This window comes from Epinephelus lanceolatus, chromosome 22 (assembly GCF_041903045.1).
Source record: "Epinephelus lanceolatus isolate andai-2023 chromosome 22, ASM4190304v1, whole genome shotgun sequence".
Taxonomy (NCBI): Eukaryota; Metazoa; Chordata; class Actinopteri; order Perciformes; family Serranidae; genus Epinephelus; species Epinephelus lanceolatus.
The window spans coordinates 5,475,232-5,495,310 of NC_135755.1; the positions used below are offsets into that span (position 1 = coordinate 5,475,232).

Consider the following 20,079-nt stretch of genomic DNA (forward strand, 5'->3'; position numbering starts at 1 on the left):
TAAAACATCGAACACGGGTCTGACGTTTTATCTACGCATGAAAACACTACGTTCTGTGACAAAACAACAGTCACATATCGGTAATTACGACTGACAATTGTGCGCCTTTCCCTCACTCACCATTTCCAATGGTTTGTTGTGAAATGCATGCTGGGATACCTGGCTGTCTTAAGTCCACACAAGTCTGCTCCGATGCACCCCCGGTGAAATGGGTGTGGCGAGAACACATCCGGGAATTTGGACTGAACTTGGCTAGGTGTGAACTTTGAATTAGAACAGTACTTGGGCTGTGACTGATGACGTGTCACAAGTCCGCACAAGAACGCATGTTGAGAAACGGCTCTGGACTTTTATTTTGAAGCTCAGCAACTCCTCCGACCCGGAAGATGTATTCTTTACTGCCGCTAACTTCACACTGTTTGATCAAAGATGGCGTCTCGCAGAAACAAGTGTTAGCAGAGTGACTTTGTTGTGTTTTTAAAGTGTGAACATGTCTAAAGTCCAAATGCTGAGATCGTTGGTGAAGCAGCGACTAACTGCGGCTGCTGAAGAGATATTTGGGCTGTTTGAAAGAACGATAGCAGAGTACGAGGAGGAACTTTGTCGATCAAAAGAGGAGAACGAGCGACAACGGAAACTACTGGACGCTGTTTTCAACCCTCAGCTTCGGTTACACAGAGCAGGTTTGTTCATTAAACATTACAAGTTCATTATTAATAATATAACTGCAGCTTTGTTCAATAAATATTCAGTCTGTCGACGTTTAAAGCCACGTTAACTTCTCTGGTGCCTGAGAGACAGTGGAGCACAAAGGCTCCGGAGAAGAAGCCGAGTTAGTGACATCCAGAATGGCCGAGTTAGCAAGATGCAGTAATAGAATACGAGAGAGAGGGAGAGAGAGAGAGAAGGAAAGAAGGTGCCCGGTGTATTATAGGGGGGTCCTCCGGCAGACTAGGCCTAAGTCAGCCTAACTAGGGGCTGGTACAGGGCAAGCCTGAGCCAGCCCTAACTATAAGCTTTATCAAAGAGGAAAGTCTTAAGTCTAGTCTTAAATGTGGAGACGGTGTCTGCCTCCCGGACCGTAACAGGAAGATGATTCCACAGGAGAGGAGCCTGATAGCTGAAGGCTCTGGCTCCTGATCTGCTTTTGGAGACTTTAGGGACCACGAGTAACCCTGCGTTCTCAGAGCGCAGTGTTCTGGTGGGATAATATGGCACTATGAGCTCTCTAAGATATGACGGAGCTTGACCATTTAGAGCTTTATAAGTTAACAGTAGGATTTTAAATTCAATTCTGGATTTTACAGGGAGCCAGTGCAGAGAAGCTAAAACAGGAGAAATATGATCTTGTTTCTTAGTTCCTGTTAGTACATGTGCTGCTGCATTCTGAATTAGCTGGAGAGTTTTTAAGGACTTACTAGAGCTACCTGATAATAGAGAGTTACAGTAATCCTGCCTACCTAGAGGTAACAAAAGCATGGAACAATTTTTCTGCATCTTTTCGGGTCAGGATAGGCCTAATTTTCGCAATATTACGCAGATGAAAAAATGCAGTCCGTGAGGTTTGTTTTAAATGAGAATTAAAAGACAAATCTTGATCAAATATTACTCCGAGGTTTCTATGTATGTACTGTACTTCAGTAGAAATTTTAGGCCCTTGTACTTTAGTATTTCCATTTTCTGCTACTTAACTTCCACTCCACAACATTTAAGTATATTTGAAAAATTTAAGTGACTTATACTTTTAGCAAAGTAATATATTTTTTTCTTACTTTTGCTACAGTAGTACTGTTTGATACTTTGTAATTTATTATTTTATAAATAACATCACACGTCACACAAATCAGGAGGAAAGAAAAGAAAAGAAAAAAAAAATGTCTCACCTATGGCCAAGTGGAGTCTGTGCCCGAAGCACTGCAGCCTTATCCAGCCATTGAGTTCAGCTGCCCACTTGACGTTAGAAGCATTGTCTGTAGTTAGGCACACAAGGTTCTCCTCCTTCAAATCCCATGCAGCCATAGCTTGCTTCAAACCATCAGCAATGTTTCTACCTGTGTGGTCATCAGGGAAAAATGCTGTTTGAAGACATTTTGTCTTCATGTTGAAATCTGCATCGATGTAATGCACGGTGAAGGATATATATGGCTCCATAGTGCGGCTTGACCACAGATCCATTGTGGTGGCAAAATACTCAATGATGGAGACATCTTTTGCAACTTCAGCACGACATTTATCATACCGGGTTGGCAGTGCAACTCTGCTGAAATGTTTATGTGATGGCAACACGTAACGCTTGTTCAAAGTCTTAACAAGTGTGTTGAATCCTTGGTTGCTTACGGTACTGATGGGGCACGTGTCCTTCGCTAGCATAAATGTGGCAGCCTCCGTTATCTCTTGATGTCTGCGGGAGGTGGTGGGATATGGGATATAATCGTTTTTCTTCAATTATAATGTTTTTTTGATTGTGAGAAGCCAAAATCGAAATCATGATTAAAATTCGATTAATCGTCCAGCCCTACAAAAGAGCCATTTTTGGCCAAACATTAAAAAAAATCTATCTGGAGCCGCGAAACATAATAAACAACGTACTGTAATAAAGGTAATACAGTCTTTTAAGTTGAATTTAGCCCATCAATATTACTAACTTTACATCTAAAATCTAAATGAGCCTTCATCAATACGTTTTAGCACAAGATAGCTACTTTGCAGTGGGCTAATTTTTTTTTTTTTTTTGGAACTTTAACTTTTTAGCATTGTCGATTAAAGCAAACAAATATGTGCACACGCTATTCAATTCTCTACTTTTCCCCTGAGTCTTTACCCTTTTTGGATTTGGAATCCACAGCTAGCCTAGCTCGGGAGACTCAAGAATAGTGTAACCATCGCTAGTGATGTTTTTAGAGGTAAAGGCGCCAGGCTACAGATGATGCAGATTTTAGTTGAGTTTAGTTGAGTATTTATTAAAACAGGCTATGCATTTTTACAGTTGAAGAATGTAAGACTCACTTTGAGCCTACAACAATAAATGAAAATTAAAATAACAAAATAAGTTGTTCACTTCCATATAATTTTCTGTCAAAGCCACAGGGAGCCACTGGAGATGGGCTAAAGAGCCACATGTGGCCCTGGAACCGCAGGTTGCCTACCCCTGGTTTAGACTAACATATTCATCTTGACACAGCCAGGTTTCAGTGAGACTGAGTGAATCAATATGATTATCTGATATTAATTCGTTTACTAACACTGCTTTAGACGATAGAGACCTGATATTTAACAGTCCGCATTTAATTCTCCTGTTTTGTCTTTCTGTCACAGAAGAGGTTTTAATATTTATGAGGTTGTTATGCACAACTCCTCTTTGTTTAATTTTAGATTTAGATAATTTAGGTGGTCGGGGGACAGACACCGTTTGTATAAAACTATGGGTGGGTAACTGCACTGGAAGCTCAGAGAAGCATACAGGACTGCGACTCTGAGTCCTGATCTCAACTCTGGGTTGTCAGGGATTTGAATTATGAATAAACTTTGTCAGGTTTCTAGATAAGAGAGCAACTCCATCCAAAGTGGGATGAATGCCGTCTCTCAGAGACGTTCTCACAGAAAACACCGGAAATGACTCAACACTTTTACCACCAGTGTTGGGGAAGTTACTTTTAAAAAGTAGTGTTTGCTCGTTACTCGTTACTTCTTAAAAAAAGTAATCCCTTACTTTACTTAGTTACCCTCTGTGAAAAGTAACTTTTTACATTACTCGTTACTTTTACGTTACTTTTATGGTGCTTGACTTTGGGTAGAACCCCATCTCATTTCCTAAATGTGAAAAAATCCGAGTTTCCCACTGGTATTTACCACTTTGGTGATAAAATAAAGATTAAAGAGTGAGAGTTAATTTGTGTTAACTAGGCTACATGAATTTGTTACATGACAGATTACTACTACTAATAGCCTATTTGCCAGACCTACTGCATCACTGAATGAGGAAAATATTAATGTTCACACACACTATCTTTGAACATATAGTGTCATATTCATGAATAAATCATTTTCTGTTCTGTTATTACGTGTGTAACTGTGAGACTGTGTTTGTGTAACAGACACATACTTTGCAGTAAGCTACAGACCTGCACGAATAAATTAATTCATTTTCTCTTCTGGTATGGTATGGTGGGTACTTTATTAACCCCTCAGGGGGAAATTTCAGTGTCACAGCAGCAATTTAAAATACACAAACTAGGAGCTGCTGCAACAGGCTGCCATTCACACAGCGCCAGGAAGGTAGGCAGGTTATGATTGTTCTGTTTTCTGTTAACACAATGCTGCATTTTATTGATGTTTTCGGGGTCGTTTTGATTTCCTTTGAGGTTCCGGGGTCATATGTTGCCCATGTCTGAGGTCTGACTAGAGAGGTTAACGTTACATTAAACAACACTTACCCAGCCATACAAGTGCAGTTCGCTGTCAGTATATAGTTGGTCGACTTGTTCAGAATCGCCCAGCTCTTGTACATTAGTTAACATTACTGTTTTGTGTCCTTGTCGCTGGCTCGGCAGTACTTCGGTCCGTAGAGCACAAAAACCATCAGATAAATCCCGGTGTTCAATATCTTGGACATGACCGCAAAGTACAAAATTAAACACATCAAGGGATTTATATGCCTTGAGTTTTTCATCATGCGTATAAATGCTGGGTTTCTCCACAAGATATAAAAAAATGTCCGGCCACTGTAGCTTAGGCCATTTCTTTCGTTGGGTCAGTGACCCACTGACCCGACATTAAGTACGGGTCAGGAAACCTCACTCCGTTGCTAATTGTTAACTTATTACAATAAGCTAACCTGTCTTCGGTTGACAAACTGTTAAAATAATCCGAGGAGGCGTGTGTATCTTCCATATTCCCCATACGATTCTTGATTTTGGTGCTCCTGTCTGTACTGTTGACATGGCAACTGTCACAGTTCCTGCCTAGTGCACAGCTAAGGCAGACAGGCAGTGTCACCGTCAAATCTGTCCCTGGGAAAAGTAACGTTGTGCCCAACTGACAAAGTAACTACGTTCCGTTACCATATTTTTAGTAGTAATGCGTTACACTACTTTTTACCCAATAAAAGTAGTTATGTTACCACAATACATCAACACATCAGCCAGTGAGTTCACTGTACTCCAATGGCCTCCACAGTCACCAGATCTCAGTCCAATAGAGAACCTTTGGGATGTGCTGGAAAGGGAGATTCTCATCGTGGATGTGCAGCCGACAAATCTGTAGCCAAATCTCATCATGTCAATATGGACCGTCATCTCTGAGGAATGTTTCCAGCACCTTATTGAATCTGTGACACCAAGAATTAAAAACGGGGTCCAACCTGGTACCAGCAGGGTGTACCTAATAATCAAACTTGACTCACAGCAAACTCTGGCATCCCATGGACAGTCATTCTCACATAATTCACATAAGCCTGAACAAATGAAGAGCTGCACTGGAGCCTCCCAACATGACAAGAGTCTCAATGGATGTTAATGATTGTTGCGAAAATGAAAGCTTAGCTCAACCTCACTCACTCTGACACAGCTGAGTGAACACTGTGAAGCTGTTTGATGCTCAGAGATCTGTAGAAGTTCAGTAAGGAGTTTTTGAGCTGTGATGTGAATGAACGACAACATTTCTCTGTAACATCTGTGTGTTTCCTGTTTCCTGCAGACGTCCAGCAGCTGTTGGTGGTTAAAGAAGAGGTTCCCCCTGAGCAGCAGGAGTGGAGCTCCAGTGTGGACCAGGAGGACCCAGAGCCTCCACACATGAAAGAGGACCAGGAGGACCCAGAGCCTCCACACATTAAAGAGGACCAGGAGGACCCAGAGCCTCCACACATTAAAGAGGACCAGGAGGAACTCTGGATCAGTCAGGAGGGAGAGCAGCTTCAAGGGCTGGAGGAGGCTGATATCATCAACTTCCTTTTCACTCCTGTCCCTGTGAAGAGTGAAGATGATGAAGAGAAACCTCAGTCCTCACAGCTTCATCAAGGGCACACTGAACATATGGAAATAGAAGTTGAAGTAGAGGACTGGGGAGGACCAGAACCAGATACACATCTACAACTTAAGTCTGATGACAAGACTGGAAAGTCTTCTGAACCTGAGACTGATGCCAGCGATGAATGCAAAGAGACCAGAGAACCTCAGTCAGGTTTAAACTCTCTTAAAACTGATCAAGTCCCTGTCAGTGACTTGATTGGTGGTAAAAAACCATTTAGCTGCTCTGAGTGTGGGAAAAGATTTGGTCGAACTGGATATCTGACGGAACACATGAGAACTCATACAGGAGAGAAACCATTTAGCTGCTCTGTGTGTGGGAAAAGATTTTCTCTCTCAAATACTCTGAAGCAACACATGAGAACTCATACAGGAGAGAAACCATTTAGCTGCTCCGAGTGTCAAAAAGCATTTAGATGCAAGTCAGCTCTGAAGGAACACATGAACACCCACACAGGAGAAAAACCATACAGTTGCACTGACTGTGGGAAAAGATTTGGTTACAGGGGAGCAATGAAGATGCACATGACATTGCATACAGGAATAAAACCAGTGAGCTGCTCTGAGTGTGGGAAAGGATTTGACCACAAAGGAAAATTGAAGGTACACATGAGAAGCCATACAGGAGAGAAACCTTTCAGCTGTTCAGTTTGTAGGAAATCATTTATGTGCAGTGGACGTTTACGCATTCACATGAAATTGCATTCTGGAGAAAGCTTCAGCTGTTCAGTTTGTCAGAAATCTTTTATACAGAAAGGGAACTTGAAAGCACACATGAAAACTCACACTGGTGAGAAACATTTTTGCTGCAGTGTTTGTATGAAATCTTTTACACAGAGTGGGACCTTGAAAGCACACATGAGAACCCACACTGGAGAGAAACCTTTTCACTGCAGTGTTTGTATGAAATCTTTTACACAGAGTGGGACCTTGAAAGCACACATGAGAACCCACACAGGATAGAAAACGTACAGCTGCAGTGTTTGTGACCAAAGATTCGCTTGGGCAGAACAACTCAGAAAACACAAGTGTGTTGTTAATGAGTCAGTCTCATTAGAATCACACTAAGGGGCATTAGACGGGAGATTTTATTGAACCTGAAACCGTACACTGATGACAATTGGAAGGAGACCAGAGAATTTCAGTCAATATAAAACTTTCTGAAAAATAAGTAAGTCCTAGTATGTTGTTTGAGACTTATTATGACCCAAAAATAGTTCAGTTGTTCTGAGAGTTGTAAAAGAGTGTTCGTCTGGGGTCTGAAGGAACACATGAGGATCCCTATAGGAGAGAAACTATTAAGTTAGTGAAACAAGATTCTCGCTGAAGTAAAACTTAATTTGTCACACGAGCTTTAGTTCAGGGACAAATCTTTCAGCTGTTGTGTGTCTGTGTGTGTGTGTGTGTGTGTGGGGGGGGGGGGGGGGGGGGGGGGCTCTGTGCCCTGTGCCCAAGTTCTTCATCAGCAGTCAGAGAGACACAGAGCTGCTCCTCTATTTCATCTGTCTGTTCATTAGTCTACAGTGAGACATTGGTCTGTATGTTACACGTGCTACACTACATCAGTTTGTGACTTTAATGAAATTACCTCAGTTGCACACATGTGACACAGACGTTTCATATACAAGACGTATATAACGAGGACAAAGTGTCTCTGTCTCCGTTCCTCCCTCGGCCTCTCTGTTGATGCTCTGTGCATAAATAAGATGAATAAAATAAATAAATAAAAAGATTTAAAACATTTTTCAGCACTCGATTCATCTGAAAGGCCAACAGATAGAAAATGATTTTTCAACTCCTCCCACAAAGACTTTTAATTGTTCCAAACTACAGTGGATTGAGATCTACTTGATATTTTTATACTCATGTTATAGTTTAGTGTCCTGTGCTGCCACCCTTTAAACTGCTGTAGCTCCAGTGTTGTGTGCAAAAACATTCATGTACAGCTCTGCTGTTTATTTTACATAGTTTTTCATTTACCTGTTGTGCAGCTGTATATTTTAAAGCAGATTAAAAAAAAATCCCTGTCTCTGCCTTTTATTTTGATCACAGTCTGTTTTTTTTAAAACTGCTTGTGGCATCTCAAATGTGGCTTTGACTTGCTGCTGGAAACATGTCGCCCATTAATAGAAAAAAAAATGGAGATATACATTGTGTATCACCAGTCAACCTGTAAATACCGAGATATGAATTTTTGTCCATATCACCCAGCCCTACTCTCTATAGAACAGGGAAACATCATATTGGACTATGTTCACACTGTAACAAACTGGAAACAGTCAAACATGTATGAATAGATTGCAACAGGTGTGAAGAAGAAAGAAAGGAGTTCATAAGAGGACTAACTGAAGAGGGGCACAGTGTTACATTAGAGGATCTACTTGGAAAGACATCAAGGAATAAACATAAGCTTCTGTTTAATTATTTAAGAGTAGCAGGTACAGAGAGAATTTAGTCTTTTATTTTTTGTTTTTGTTTTGTTTTTTGCCAATCTACTGCTCCACACTCCAGTCCAGTAGGTGGCGGTAATGCACCTGAAAATTGTTTTGAGAAATGTTTTGAAGCTTTTGTTTCTAAGCTCAAGAATAAACCTTCAAGTTTTTTGGATATCATTCTTGAGAAGGTGTATTGTAATCATTTATCTTCCTGTTTGCGTTTTTCTATGAAAGCCTGTAAATTCCAGGAACAGTTCTGGACTTTTATTTTGAAGCTCAGCAACTCCTCTGACCCGGAAGTTGCATTCTTTACTACCGCTAACTTCACACTGTTTGAACAAAGATGGCATCTCGCGGAACCAAGTGTTAGCAGAGTGACTTTGTTGTGTTTTTAAAGTGTGAACATGTCTAAAGTCCAAATGCTGAGATCGTTGGTGAAGCAGCGACTAACTGCGGCTGCTGAAGATATATTTGGGCTGTTTGAAAGAACGATAGCAGAGTACGAGGAGGAACTTTGTCGATCAAAAGAGGAGAACGAGCGACAACGGAAACTACTGGACGCTGTTTTCAACCCTCAGCTTCGGTTACACAGAGCAGGTTTGTTCATTAAACATTACAAGTTCATTATTAATAATATAACTGCAGCTTTGTTCAATAAATATTCAGTCTGTCGACGATTAAAAGCCACGTTAGCTTCTGTGGTGTCGTTAGCTTCTGTGGTGTCGTTAGCTTCTCTGGTGCCGTTAGCTTCTTTGGTGTCGTTAGCTTCTCTGGTGCCGTTAGCTTCTCTGGTGTCGTTAGCTTCTCTGGTGCCGTTAGCTTCTGTGGTGCCGTTAGCTTCTCTGGTGTCGTTAGCTTCTTTGGTGTCGTTAGCTACTCTGGTGCCGTTAGCTTCTCTGGTGTCGTTAGCTTCTGTGGTGCCGTTAGCTTCTGTGGTGCCGTTAGCTTCTCTGGTGTCGTTAGCTTCTCTGGTATCGTTAGCTTCTCTGGTGTCGTTAGCTTCTCTGGTGTCGTTACCGTCTGTGGTGTCGTTAGCGTCTGGTGTCGTTAGCTTCTCTGGTGCTGTTAGCTTCTGTGGTGCCGTTAGCTTTTCTGGTGTCGTTAGCTTCTCTGGTGCCGTTAGCTTCTCTGGTGTCGTTAGCGTCTCTGGTGTCGTTAGCTTATGTGGTGTCGTTAGCTTCTCTGGTGTCGTTAGCTTATGTGGTATTGTTAGCTTCTCTGGTGTCGTTAGCTTCTGTGGTGTCGTTAGCTTCTGTGGTGTCGTTAGCTTCTCTGGTGTTAGCGATTTTCTGTTGGGGTTCTGTGAAGTGTTATAAAGTTTAGTTGATTCAAAACACCTAAAACACACTTTAAACATGGCTTAGTAGGAACAGTTTCAAACACAAGTACACAAATCAGCTTCACTATAACTCGCAGCATTTACAGACGAACACTTGTCTTTATCTGGACACATTTTCCCCACAAATACAACATGCTATGTTTTTAGCACAAGCCTATGACATTTTACATTATATAAATTAGCAGAGTGGTTAGCAGAGATTTCCTCTGCTTATATGAAGCCAGGGACAACAGCAACATTTAACAAAGGTAACGTTACAAAAAAACGGTTCCATTACAGCTCACAGGGTTCATCGACAAAACAACTTTCTTATACTAAAAACGTTTTCCGAACAAATCCAACATGCTAATGTTTTAGCACAAGTCTATGGCACTTTACATTGTATAAATTAGCCTAGCGAATAGCAGAGATTTCCTCTTCTTCAGTTTGTTGTTTCTTTTCTGTGAAATTAAAGTAAATAAAAGCTTTGTTTCCACTGAGGGAAATGGTTTCAGCTCACAAACATGGATAGTGGTTCTATGCATAAGTATTAATTCCGCTTTAACACTTTCTGCAGTACTTCAGTGGTTTGAGCACAGCACCTCGGGGGTTAGCTTCCTGTTAATGCATGCTTTGTTTGCTGTTTGGGCCGGGACAGTGTTAGAGGAAACAGATCTTGGGCAAGCAAACTCTGGCATCCCATGGACAGTCATTCTCACATAATTCACATAAGCCTGAACAAATGAAGAGCTGCACTGGAGCCTCCAAACATGACAAGAGTCTCAATGGATGTTAATGATTGCTGCGAAAATGAAAGCTTAGCTCAACCTCACTCACTCTGACACAGCTGAGTGAACACTGTGAAGCTGTTTGATGCTCAGAGATCTGTAGAAGTTCAGTAGGAGTTTTTGAGCTGTGATGTGAATGAACGACAACATTTCTCTGTAACATCTGTGTGTTTCCTGTTTCCTGCAGACGTCCAGCAGCTGTTGGTGGTTAAAGAAAAGGTTCCCCCTGAGCAGCAGGAGTGGAGCTCCAGTGTGGACCAGGAGGACCCAGAGCCTCCACACATGAAAGAGGACCAGGAGGACCCAGAGCCTCCACACATTAAAGAGGAACAGGAGGACCCAGAGCCTCCACACATTAAAGAGGAACAGGAGGACCCAGAGCCTCCACACATTAAAGAGGACCAGGAGGACCCAGAGCCTCCACACATTAAAGAGGAACAGGAGTTCACATCCACTGCTGTCCCTGTGAAAAGTGAAGATGATGTAGAGAAACCTCAGTCCTCACAGCTTCATCAAAGACACACTGAACAGATGGAAACAGAATCTGAAGGAGAGCACTGTGGAGGACCAGAACCAGCCAGGAACTCAGATCCAGATACACATTTACAACCTGAGACACATGACAAGACTGGAGAGTCTTCTGAACCTGAGACTGATGACAGTGATGACTGGACAGAGACCAGAGAACCTCAGTCAGGTTTAAACTCTCTTAAAAATGATAAAGTCCCCATCAGTGATTTGAATGGTGGTAAAAAAAAACCATATAGCTGTTCTGAATGTGGGAAAAGATTTCCTCAACGTGGAAATCTGAAGCTACACATCAGAACTCACACAGGAGAGAAACCATTTAGCTGCTCCGAGTGTGGGAAAGGATTTTCTCAAATAGGTCATCTGAAGAGACACATGAGTACTCACACAGGAGAGAAACCATATAGCTGCTCTGAATGTGGGAAAAGATTTGGTCGAACTGGACATCTGAAGAAACACATGAGCACTCACACAGGAGAGAAACCATATAGCTGCTCTGAGTGTGGGAAAAGATTTGGTCAATCTGGAAGTCTGAAAGTACACATGAAAACGCATACCGGAAAAAGGTGCTTCAGCTGTTCAGTTTGTCAAAAATCTTTTATGCAGAAAGGGACCCTGAAAGCACACATGAGAACTCACACTGGAGAGAAACCTTTTCACTGCAGTGTTTGTGACCAAAGATTTGCTTGGCGTAAACAACTCAGAAAACACAAGTGTGTTGTTAATCAGTCTTCTCAGTCTCATTAGAATCACACTAGTTGGGAGAGTTTATTCGAAGGAGACCAGAGAATTTCAGTCAATATAAAACTTTCTGAAAAATAAGTAAGTCCTAGTATGTTGTTTGACACTTGTTATGAACCAAAAATAGTTAAGTTGTTCTCAGGGCTCAACTATAAGGATTGCCCGATTGCCTGGGGCAAGTAAAACTCAAGGTCAGGCATGTAAACTAACAACTCACTTGCCCGATCGGGCAAAAACCATCAAGCGCTACAACGAAACTGGCACACATGAGGACCGACCCAGGAAAGGAAGACCAAGAGTCACCTCTGCTTCTGAGGATAAGTTCATCCGAGTCACCAGCCTCAGAAATGGCAAGTTAACAGCAGCTCAGATCAGAGACCAGATGAATGCCACACAGAGTTCTAGCAGCAGACCCATCTCTAGAACAACTGTTAAGAGGAGACTGCGCCAATCAGGCCTTCATGGTCAAATAGCTGCTAGGAAACCACTGCTAAGGAGAGGCAACAAGCAGAAGAGATTTGTTTGGGCCAAGAAACACAAGGAATGGACATTAGACCAGTGGAAATCTGTGCTTTGGTCTGATGAGTCCAAATTTGAGATCTTTGGTTCCAACCGCCGTGTCTTTGTGAGACGCAGAAAACGTGAACGGATGGATTCCACATGCCTGGTTCCCACTGTGAAGCATGGAGGAGGAGATGTGATGGTGCGGGGGTGTTTTGCTGGTGACACTGTTGGGGATTTATTCAAAATTGAAGGCACACTGAACCAGCATGGCTACCACAGCATCCTGCAGCGACATGCCATCCCATCCGGTTTGCGTTTAGTTGGACGATCATTTATTTTTCAACAGGACAATGACCCCAAACACACCTCCAGGCTGTGTAAGGGCTATTTGACCAAGAAGGAGAGTGATGGAGTGCTGCGGCAGATGACCTGGCCTCCACAGTCACCGGACCTGAACCCAATCGAGATGGTTTGGGGTGAGCTGGACCGCAGAGTGAAGGCAAAGGGGCCAACAAGTGCTAAACATCTCTGGGAACTCCTTCAAGACTGTTGGAAAACCATTTCAGGTGACTACCTCTTGAAGCTCATGGAGAGAATGCCAAGAGTGTGCAAAGCAGTAATCAGAGCAAAGGGTGGCTATTTTGAAGAAACTAGAATATAAAACATGTTTTCAGTTATTTCACCTTTTTTTGTTAAGTACATAACTCCACGTGTTCATTCATAGTTTTGATGCCTTCAGTGAGAATCTACAATGTAAATAGTCATGAAAATAAAGAAAACGCATTGAATGACAAGGTGTGTATATATAAGAATATATTTGTGTTTCTTGTGGCTTGATTTATGTTATATTTGTAAAGATTTAATTTAGTTTTGTTTTAGTTAAAGGGGTATCGTTTAAAATACATGAATTTGCAGATTATTATTTTTGATTAATTGATTACGTTCATGTTCTTATTTTACAAATAAATCAGACATTACTCAACAGTTACTCAGTACTTGAGTAGTTTTTTCACCAAATACTCTTTTACTCTTACTCAAGTAATTATTTGGATGACTACTTCTTACTTTTACTTGAGTATCAATACTCTTACTTGAGTACAATATTTGGCTACTCTACCCACGTCTGGTAGATACATAGAAACATCCCAGCAGGCTGTGCTTTGCAAGCATACAAAAATCATTTTCACGCATGTGAAAATTATTTTTCATGCATGTGCTTCACCTCCGCTGCTACAACTCCATCCTAGGGGAAACACTGCTGTGTGCGTTTTGTGCAACAGGTGGATGTGGTAGTCTACTGGTAGAGTAGAGAGAGAGCTAAGTAGCGTTGAAGTAGAGTAGAGCAGGGCAGAGAGATGGAGGCAAAATATATTAAACCCGGTGTTAATACAGCAGAACTGGAGAGAGGGGTGAAAAATAAATAGAGGTGGGCATGGCTCAAATAGGGCGCAAAATTATAGACGGAGAACGATTGACAAATTTTTCACTTTAAGCCCTGACACTGTCATATCTGTGTAGGAATAAAGCTACAATACATGACATATGTTGTTTTAATTCATAAATACAGTGTGAATAAAGATTACATAACATAAAAATAACTGCAGTCTTTGTTATTTGATAGCCGCTTAAATTAATCAGTTTTTATAGGGCAAGTAAAAACTGACTTCGGGCAAGTAGATCTCTGACCAACTTGCCCGACCGGGCAAGTGAAAAAAAACCTTAGCGTTGAACCCTGCTTCTACTTCTCTACTCTGTTATTCCATCTTCGCTTTTCTTTTCTCAGGCATTCCTCTTTTAACTCTGCCTCACTATGTACATTTTCTCTCTCCACTTCTTTGAGTATTCCCTCATTCTTCTTGTTCACTCCTCCACTTCAGTCAGCTTTATTGGGAAGCATATGCTGGATATGTTTTTCCTCTATGAAGTCCATGACTTCAGCAGACAGGTGGTAGATCTCCCTCGTCCTGCTTGCACAACTCGGTGATGTCAGTTTGACAAGAATATGTATAACTGGTATGAAGCACATATCCTTTTCTGGTTTTGGATGGAATTGCGTGTTGGAACATCTTGATGTTGAGCATGAACATCTTGATGTTGAGCATCCACAGTGACAGCCTTTGCTAACCACCAATGTTGGTCATATATGACTGCAAGCCAATCACCACAATTAATCCCCCCAGCAGGTATATCTGTCATAATCCCATCAGGACCACTCTTGGGTTCTTGCTCCATTTCCTCTCGCTCCATTTCCTCCACCAGCATTGCCAAAGGCCCCCTCTTCTTCCTCATTGCAATAGAGCCATCATGTTCCTCAGCCTGGACCCTGGCATGTGTGTTTTCAGTCAACTCAAATATTGTTGGGCTGAAACACTGGCACATCTGTGGCTCACTGCAGAAACATGACAATGATCTGCAGTGGATGCCGTTTCCGTAAGGTGTGATCTGATGGATTTTCCTCGTTGCTGGTACAGGTTTTAGTGTTTGAGAAAGGAGTGCATCATATGTCTGCATGTCAGCTTCAGTAATATGATAGAGTTGAGTACTGCACAGGCTTTTCCCAACCAGCTCATGAAAGATCTTGCCCTCCACAATGTCATTCCCCTGTAGTAGAAGGCGGTCTGCAGTCCTTTTCACAGTTCCCCCAATGCCATCTGGAGCTCCCTTCCCATGTGAGGCGGCGAAGAAGTTCCAGGTTGTTCGAGGGACACTGCAGAGGAGAAAGAAGTTTTTCTTGTTTTTGTATTGCTTGCTGGGGCCATTTGACCAAAAGTGAATGGTATCAACATTTGTAAACTTTAAACGAATATCCCTGAGGACTGGTTCCATGTGTGTCCAAATGGCAGACGCATCCTGTCGCTTGGATTCTGATACTGTACAAAACCCTGTTGTCACTTCTTTTGTGTAGTACAGTACAGGCCAAAAGTTTGGACACACCTTCTCATTCAATGCATTTTCTTTATTTTCATGACTATTTACATTGTAGATTCTCACTGAAGGCATCAAAACTATGAATGAACACATGTGGAGTTATGTACTTAACAAAAAAAGGTGAAATAACTGAAAACATGTTTTATATTCTAGTTTCTTCAAAATAGCCACCCTTTGCTCTGATTACTGCTTTGCACACTCTTGGCATTCTCTCCATGAGCTTCAAGAGGTAGTCACCTGAAATGGTTTTCCAACAGTCTTGAAGGAGTTCCCAGAGGTGTTTAGCACTTGTTGGCCCCTTTGCCTTCACTCTGCGGTCCAGCTCACCCCAAACCATCTCATTTGGGTTCAGGTCCGGTGACTGTGGAGGCCAGGTCATCTGCCGCAGCACTCCATCACTCTCCTTCTTGGTCAAATAGCCCTTACACAGCCTGGAGGTGTGTTTGGGGTCATTGTCCTGTTGAAAAATAAATGATCGTCCAACTAAACGCAAACCGGATGGGATGGCATGTCGCTGCAGGATGCTGTGGTAGCCATGCTGGTTCAGTGTGCCTTCAATTTTGAATAAATCCCCAACAGTGTCACCAGCAAAACACCCCCACACCATCACACCTCCTCCTCCATGCTTCACAGTGGGAACCAGGCATGTGGAATCCATCCGTTCACCTTTTCTGCGTCTCACAAAGACACGGTGGTTGGAACCAAAGATCTCAAATTTGGACTCATCAGACCAAAGCACAGATTTCCACTGGTCTAATGTCCATTCCTTGTGTTTCTTGGCCCAAACAAATCTCTTCTGCTTGTTGCCTCTCCTTAGCAGTGGTTTCCTAGCAGCTATTTGACCATGAAGGCCTGATTGGCGCAGTCTCCTCTTAACAGTTGTTCTAGAGATGGGTCTGCTGCTAGAACTCTGTGTGGCATTCATCTGGTCTCTGATCTGAGCTGCTGTTAACTTGCCATTTCTGAGGCTGGTGACTCGGATGAACTTATCCTCAGAAGCAGAGGTGACTCTTGGTCTTCCTTTCCTGGGTCGGTCCTCATGTGTGCCAGTTTCGTTGTAGCGCTTGATGGTTTTTGCGACTCCACTTGGGGACACATTTAAAGTTTTTGCAATTTTCCGGACTGACTGACCTTCATTTCTTAAAGTAATGATGGCCACTGGTTTTTCTTTAGTTAGCTGATTGGTTCTTGCCATAATATGAATTTTAACAGTTGTCCAATAGGGCTGTCGGCTGTGTATTAACCTGACTTCTGCACAACACAACTGATGGTCCCAACTCCATTGATAAAGCACGAAATTCCACTAATTAACCCTGATAAGGCACACCTGTGAAGTGGAAACCATTTCAGGTGACTACCTCTTGAAGCTCATGGAGAGAATGCCAAGAGTGTGCAAAGCAGTAATCAGAGCAAAGGGTGGCTATTTTGAAGAAACTAGAATATAAAACATGTTTTCAGTTATTTCACCTTTTTTTGTTAAGTACATAACTCCACATGTGTTCATTCATAGTTTTGATGCCTTCAGTGAGAATCTACAATGTAAATAGTCATGAAAATAAAGAAAATGCATTGAATGAGAAGGTGTGTCCAAACTTTTGGCCTGTACTGTACATGCCAGTGTGCAGATTGAGCTGTGGGAGGTTCTGACCAAAATGACATGACTGTATCTCAGAACTATATTTGCATTTCCATGCCTCAGAAAAGTCCACATGCACAATTACTGTGCTTTCATTACAGCTCTGTATCATGCGCCTGTATTCCCTGGACTGGTTCTGAACCAAGCACACATGTGGTGTTATTTCACTCTTTAGTTTGTCCTCATACAGTTTGATGAGCTCTGCGAGCGTGCCACTGTGTGTCACAAGTCTTGTATTGTAGTAAAGTCCATCTGCTGTTTGGTCCTGAACTCGTTCCCACTGCTGCCATTCAACATCGATGCACTCCTGCTGTGGTGTGGGACGTGTTTGCTTGTGGAGACGCCGGGTGCAGGAGCGCAGAAGACATGCCTCGCTTGTCTAAGAACAACACACAAGTTCAAAACTATCCTCCAATTTACTAGACTTTACAATACCATTTGCTCTTAGGACTTCAAGCATCAGCTTTGCATTTTCATGGTGCTGGCATTGGCATGTCTTGCGATCTGATGGTCTTGGTGCTGTGACATAAAATGGATGATATGCACAGAATGATGAGTAACTAAGGTTACAGTTGGTTCCTTCTTGATGAACTCCCTGTGGAGGTTGAACATTGTGTCAGTCAGAATCATGATGCTTTACTTTCTTCTGTGTTATTGTGTCCTGTTTGTCAGTTGTCATTCGTGCAGCATTATGGTAGAAATCCTGAACCATCGGAGTTATTGTTTGAATGTAAACAGGTTTTTTGTCAGTAGTCTTCCTCTTCCGCAGTGTGTTATACGTTAGGCCAAACTGATTTAAGATAAGATAAGATACACCTTTATTGATCCCACAATTGAGAAATTCCAGTGTTTATTTTGTGTATTAGGCGATATTTCTTCAGAACCCTGCCTGACAGCATCAAGTTTTTGTTCTTGTGAGCAGGCTTGTTTTGATTAATTTCTTGAATGAGAGCATTGTGGAACAGCAGGGTTTTCTTGACAGAGGGGTTTTTCAGTTGGCTTCCCTGTAACATTTGCTCTGTTTTTTTTCTTGGTGATTCTTGTGTTTTTTTATTCCTGGTTTGCTCACGTCGCCAACGCTTTTTCAGTTTGTTCCTATCCTTTATTACCCCTTCAAGTTTATTTCTCAATTCTTTCATCTCTCTTGAGTATCTTGCTCTTGTTTTCTTTCTTTCCCTTTCCCCTGCTATGGCTTGCCTACTCCGACCTGGCTCTTGTATGTCATGATCCCCTGGACTGTGTGGGGGAGTTTCTGGGTGATCTGGGTCCTTTCTTTTACGTTCCCTTGATTCTTGCTGCTTACGTCTCCAAGCCTTTCTCTTACTCCTCCTTTCCCTTTCAGTCATGTCACTGATAGTTTTTAGCTTCCCATCCTCTACTCTCTTCTTACATCTTTGCCTTTCCTTTATCAGGTATTCTTCCTTTAACTCTGCCTCACTATATATTTTCTCTCTCCGTTTTTTTTGTATTCCCTGTTTCTTCTCCTTCGTTCCTGCACTGACAGCTGCTGCCTAGCCATAGCATTCTAAAATACAGAAAAGTTAAGTCAGAGTTTAATGGAATTATTATGAAATTGGGGGAAATTTCTATGAATGTAATGTTTAATCACAGTCCTAAAAAGCATATATAAATGTAATTCATTATTATTATAATTATTATAATTTGGTTACCTGTAAATATGGGTTAAATGAGGTTTTTGTCAACACCGTCAAACTATATGTCACCACAGTCAGACAGAAAACCTGACGGTGTTGACGTCTGACGGTGGTGACAAAAAACTACTCTTTTACATAATGTTCCGTTAGCTTTAGCCATAGCCATCTTGTTTTCCCTCTATGGCTAGCTACCACTGACCTTTACTTAAAATGTATGCATTCATGTCATAATTTAATATAATATTTTCTATACAAAAGAGGCGGTGTTGACATATCATGGTTGTGACAGTCACAGTATCAATAAATATGTAACAATATTGGAAAAAATTGCAAACTTACAGGAACCTGAGTGACCTTGCTGCATGTCACAGATTTGGAGGGAAGAAGAGGGGGTCCTCAGGAATATAGTTGATCATGTGGTTGCCTGATTTTATTGCTTTGAATATATATCTGACGGTGTTGACAAAAACATGGGACACATTTTGACAAACCACAAAATAAGAGTAAATATTGCTGAAAATTCACTACTTTTAGTTTGAAAGAGATGTTTCACTCTATTCTTTCATCTGGGGAGTATATTATTAATTTGAAAACATTTTTTCATATTTTTTAGCAAACTGAACTGACAATCTCTTGTCTGACAACAACTGATTTTGCGGGTAATGAGGTGACATATAATTATATAATTCATTAAATTAAAATTAAATTCATGAAATAAGTTTATATATGTGTAAAAGACCCTGAGATGATCAACTCTGATTATTTTATTCATGAAAATGTTATTTTTTTTAACAGAATTAGCACTTTTCTTAGTGGGACATGTTTTATCCAAATTCTCAAGAATCAGTGATATATATGTGTGTATATATATATATATATATATATTTCTATATATATATATAACTATATACAGTACAGGCCAAAAGTTTGGACACACCTTCTCATTCAATGCGTTTTCTTTATTTTCATGACTATTTACATTGTAAATTCTCACTGAAGGCATCAAAACTATGAATGAACACATGTGGAGTTATGTACTTAACAAAAAAAGGTGAAATAACTGAAAACATGTTTTATATTCTAGTTTCTTCAAAATAGCCACCCTTTGCTCTGATTACTGCTTTGCACACTCTTGGCATTCTCTCCATGAGCTTCAAGAGGTAGTCACCTGAAATGGTTTTCCAACAGTCTTGAAGGAGTTCCCAGAGGTGTTTAGCACTTGTTGGCCCCTTTGCCTTCACTCTGCGGTCCAGCTCACCCCAAACCATCTCGATTGGGTTCAGGTCCGGTGACTGTGGAGGCCAGGTCATCTGCCGCAGCACTCCATCACTCTCCTTCTTGGTCAAATAGCCCTTACACAGCCTGGAGGTGTGTTTGGGGTCATTGTCCTGTTGAAAAATAAATGATCGTCCAACTAAACGCAAACCGGATGGGATGGCATGTCGCTGCAGGATGCTGTGGTAGCCATGCTGGTTCAGTGTGCTTTCAATTTTGAATAAATCCCCAACAGTGTCACCAGCAAA

At 41.6% G+C, this 20,079-nt stretch overlaps 3 protein-coding genes and 1 pseudogene across 3 annotated transcripts in view; 3 read left to right on the forward strand and 1 right to left on the reverse strand.

Moving 5' to 3' along the window:
* The window catches only part of LOC144459639 (uncharacterized), a 100,903-nt gene that overhangs the window by 5,972 nt on the left and 74,852 nt on the right, over window positions 1-20,079 (forward strand). The window lies entirely within an intron of this gene.
* On the forward strand, window positions 431-8,632 carry LOC117245872 (uncharacterized). Its single transcript, XM_078163890.1, has 2 exons — window positions 431-683; window positions 5,695-8,632. Exons 1-2 carry the CDS (start codon window positions 491-493, stop codon window positions 6,984-6,986), a joined length of 1,485 nt encoding a protein of 494 aa, XP_078020016.1. The 5' UTR covers window positions 431-490; the 3' UTR covers window positions 6,987-8,632.
* Window positions 8,765-13,131, forward strand: LOC144459624 (uncharacterized). The gene is made up of 2 exons (XM_078163915.1): window positions 8,765-9,055; window positions 10,752-13,131. Exons 1-2 carry the CDS (start codon window positions 8,863-8,865, stop codon window positions 11,837-11,839), a joined length of 1,281 nt encoding a protein of 426 aa, XP_078020041.1. The 5' UTR covers window positions 8,765-8,862; the 3' UTR covers window positions 11,840-13,131.
* LOC144459629 (uncharacterized) lies at window positions 14,183-15,848 on the reverse strand (annotated as a pseudogene).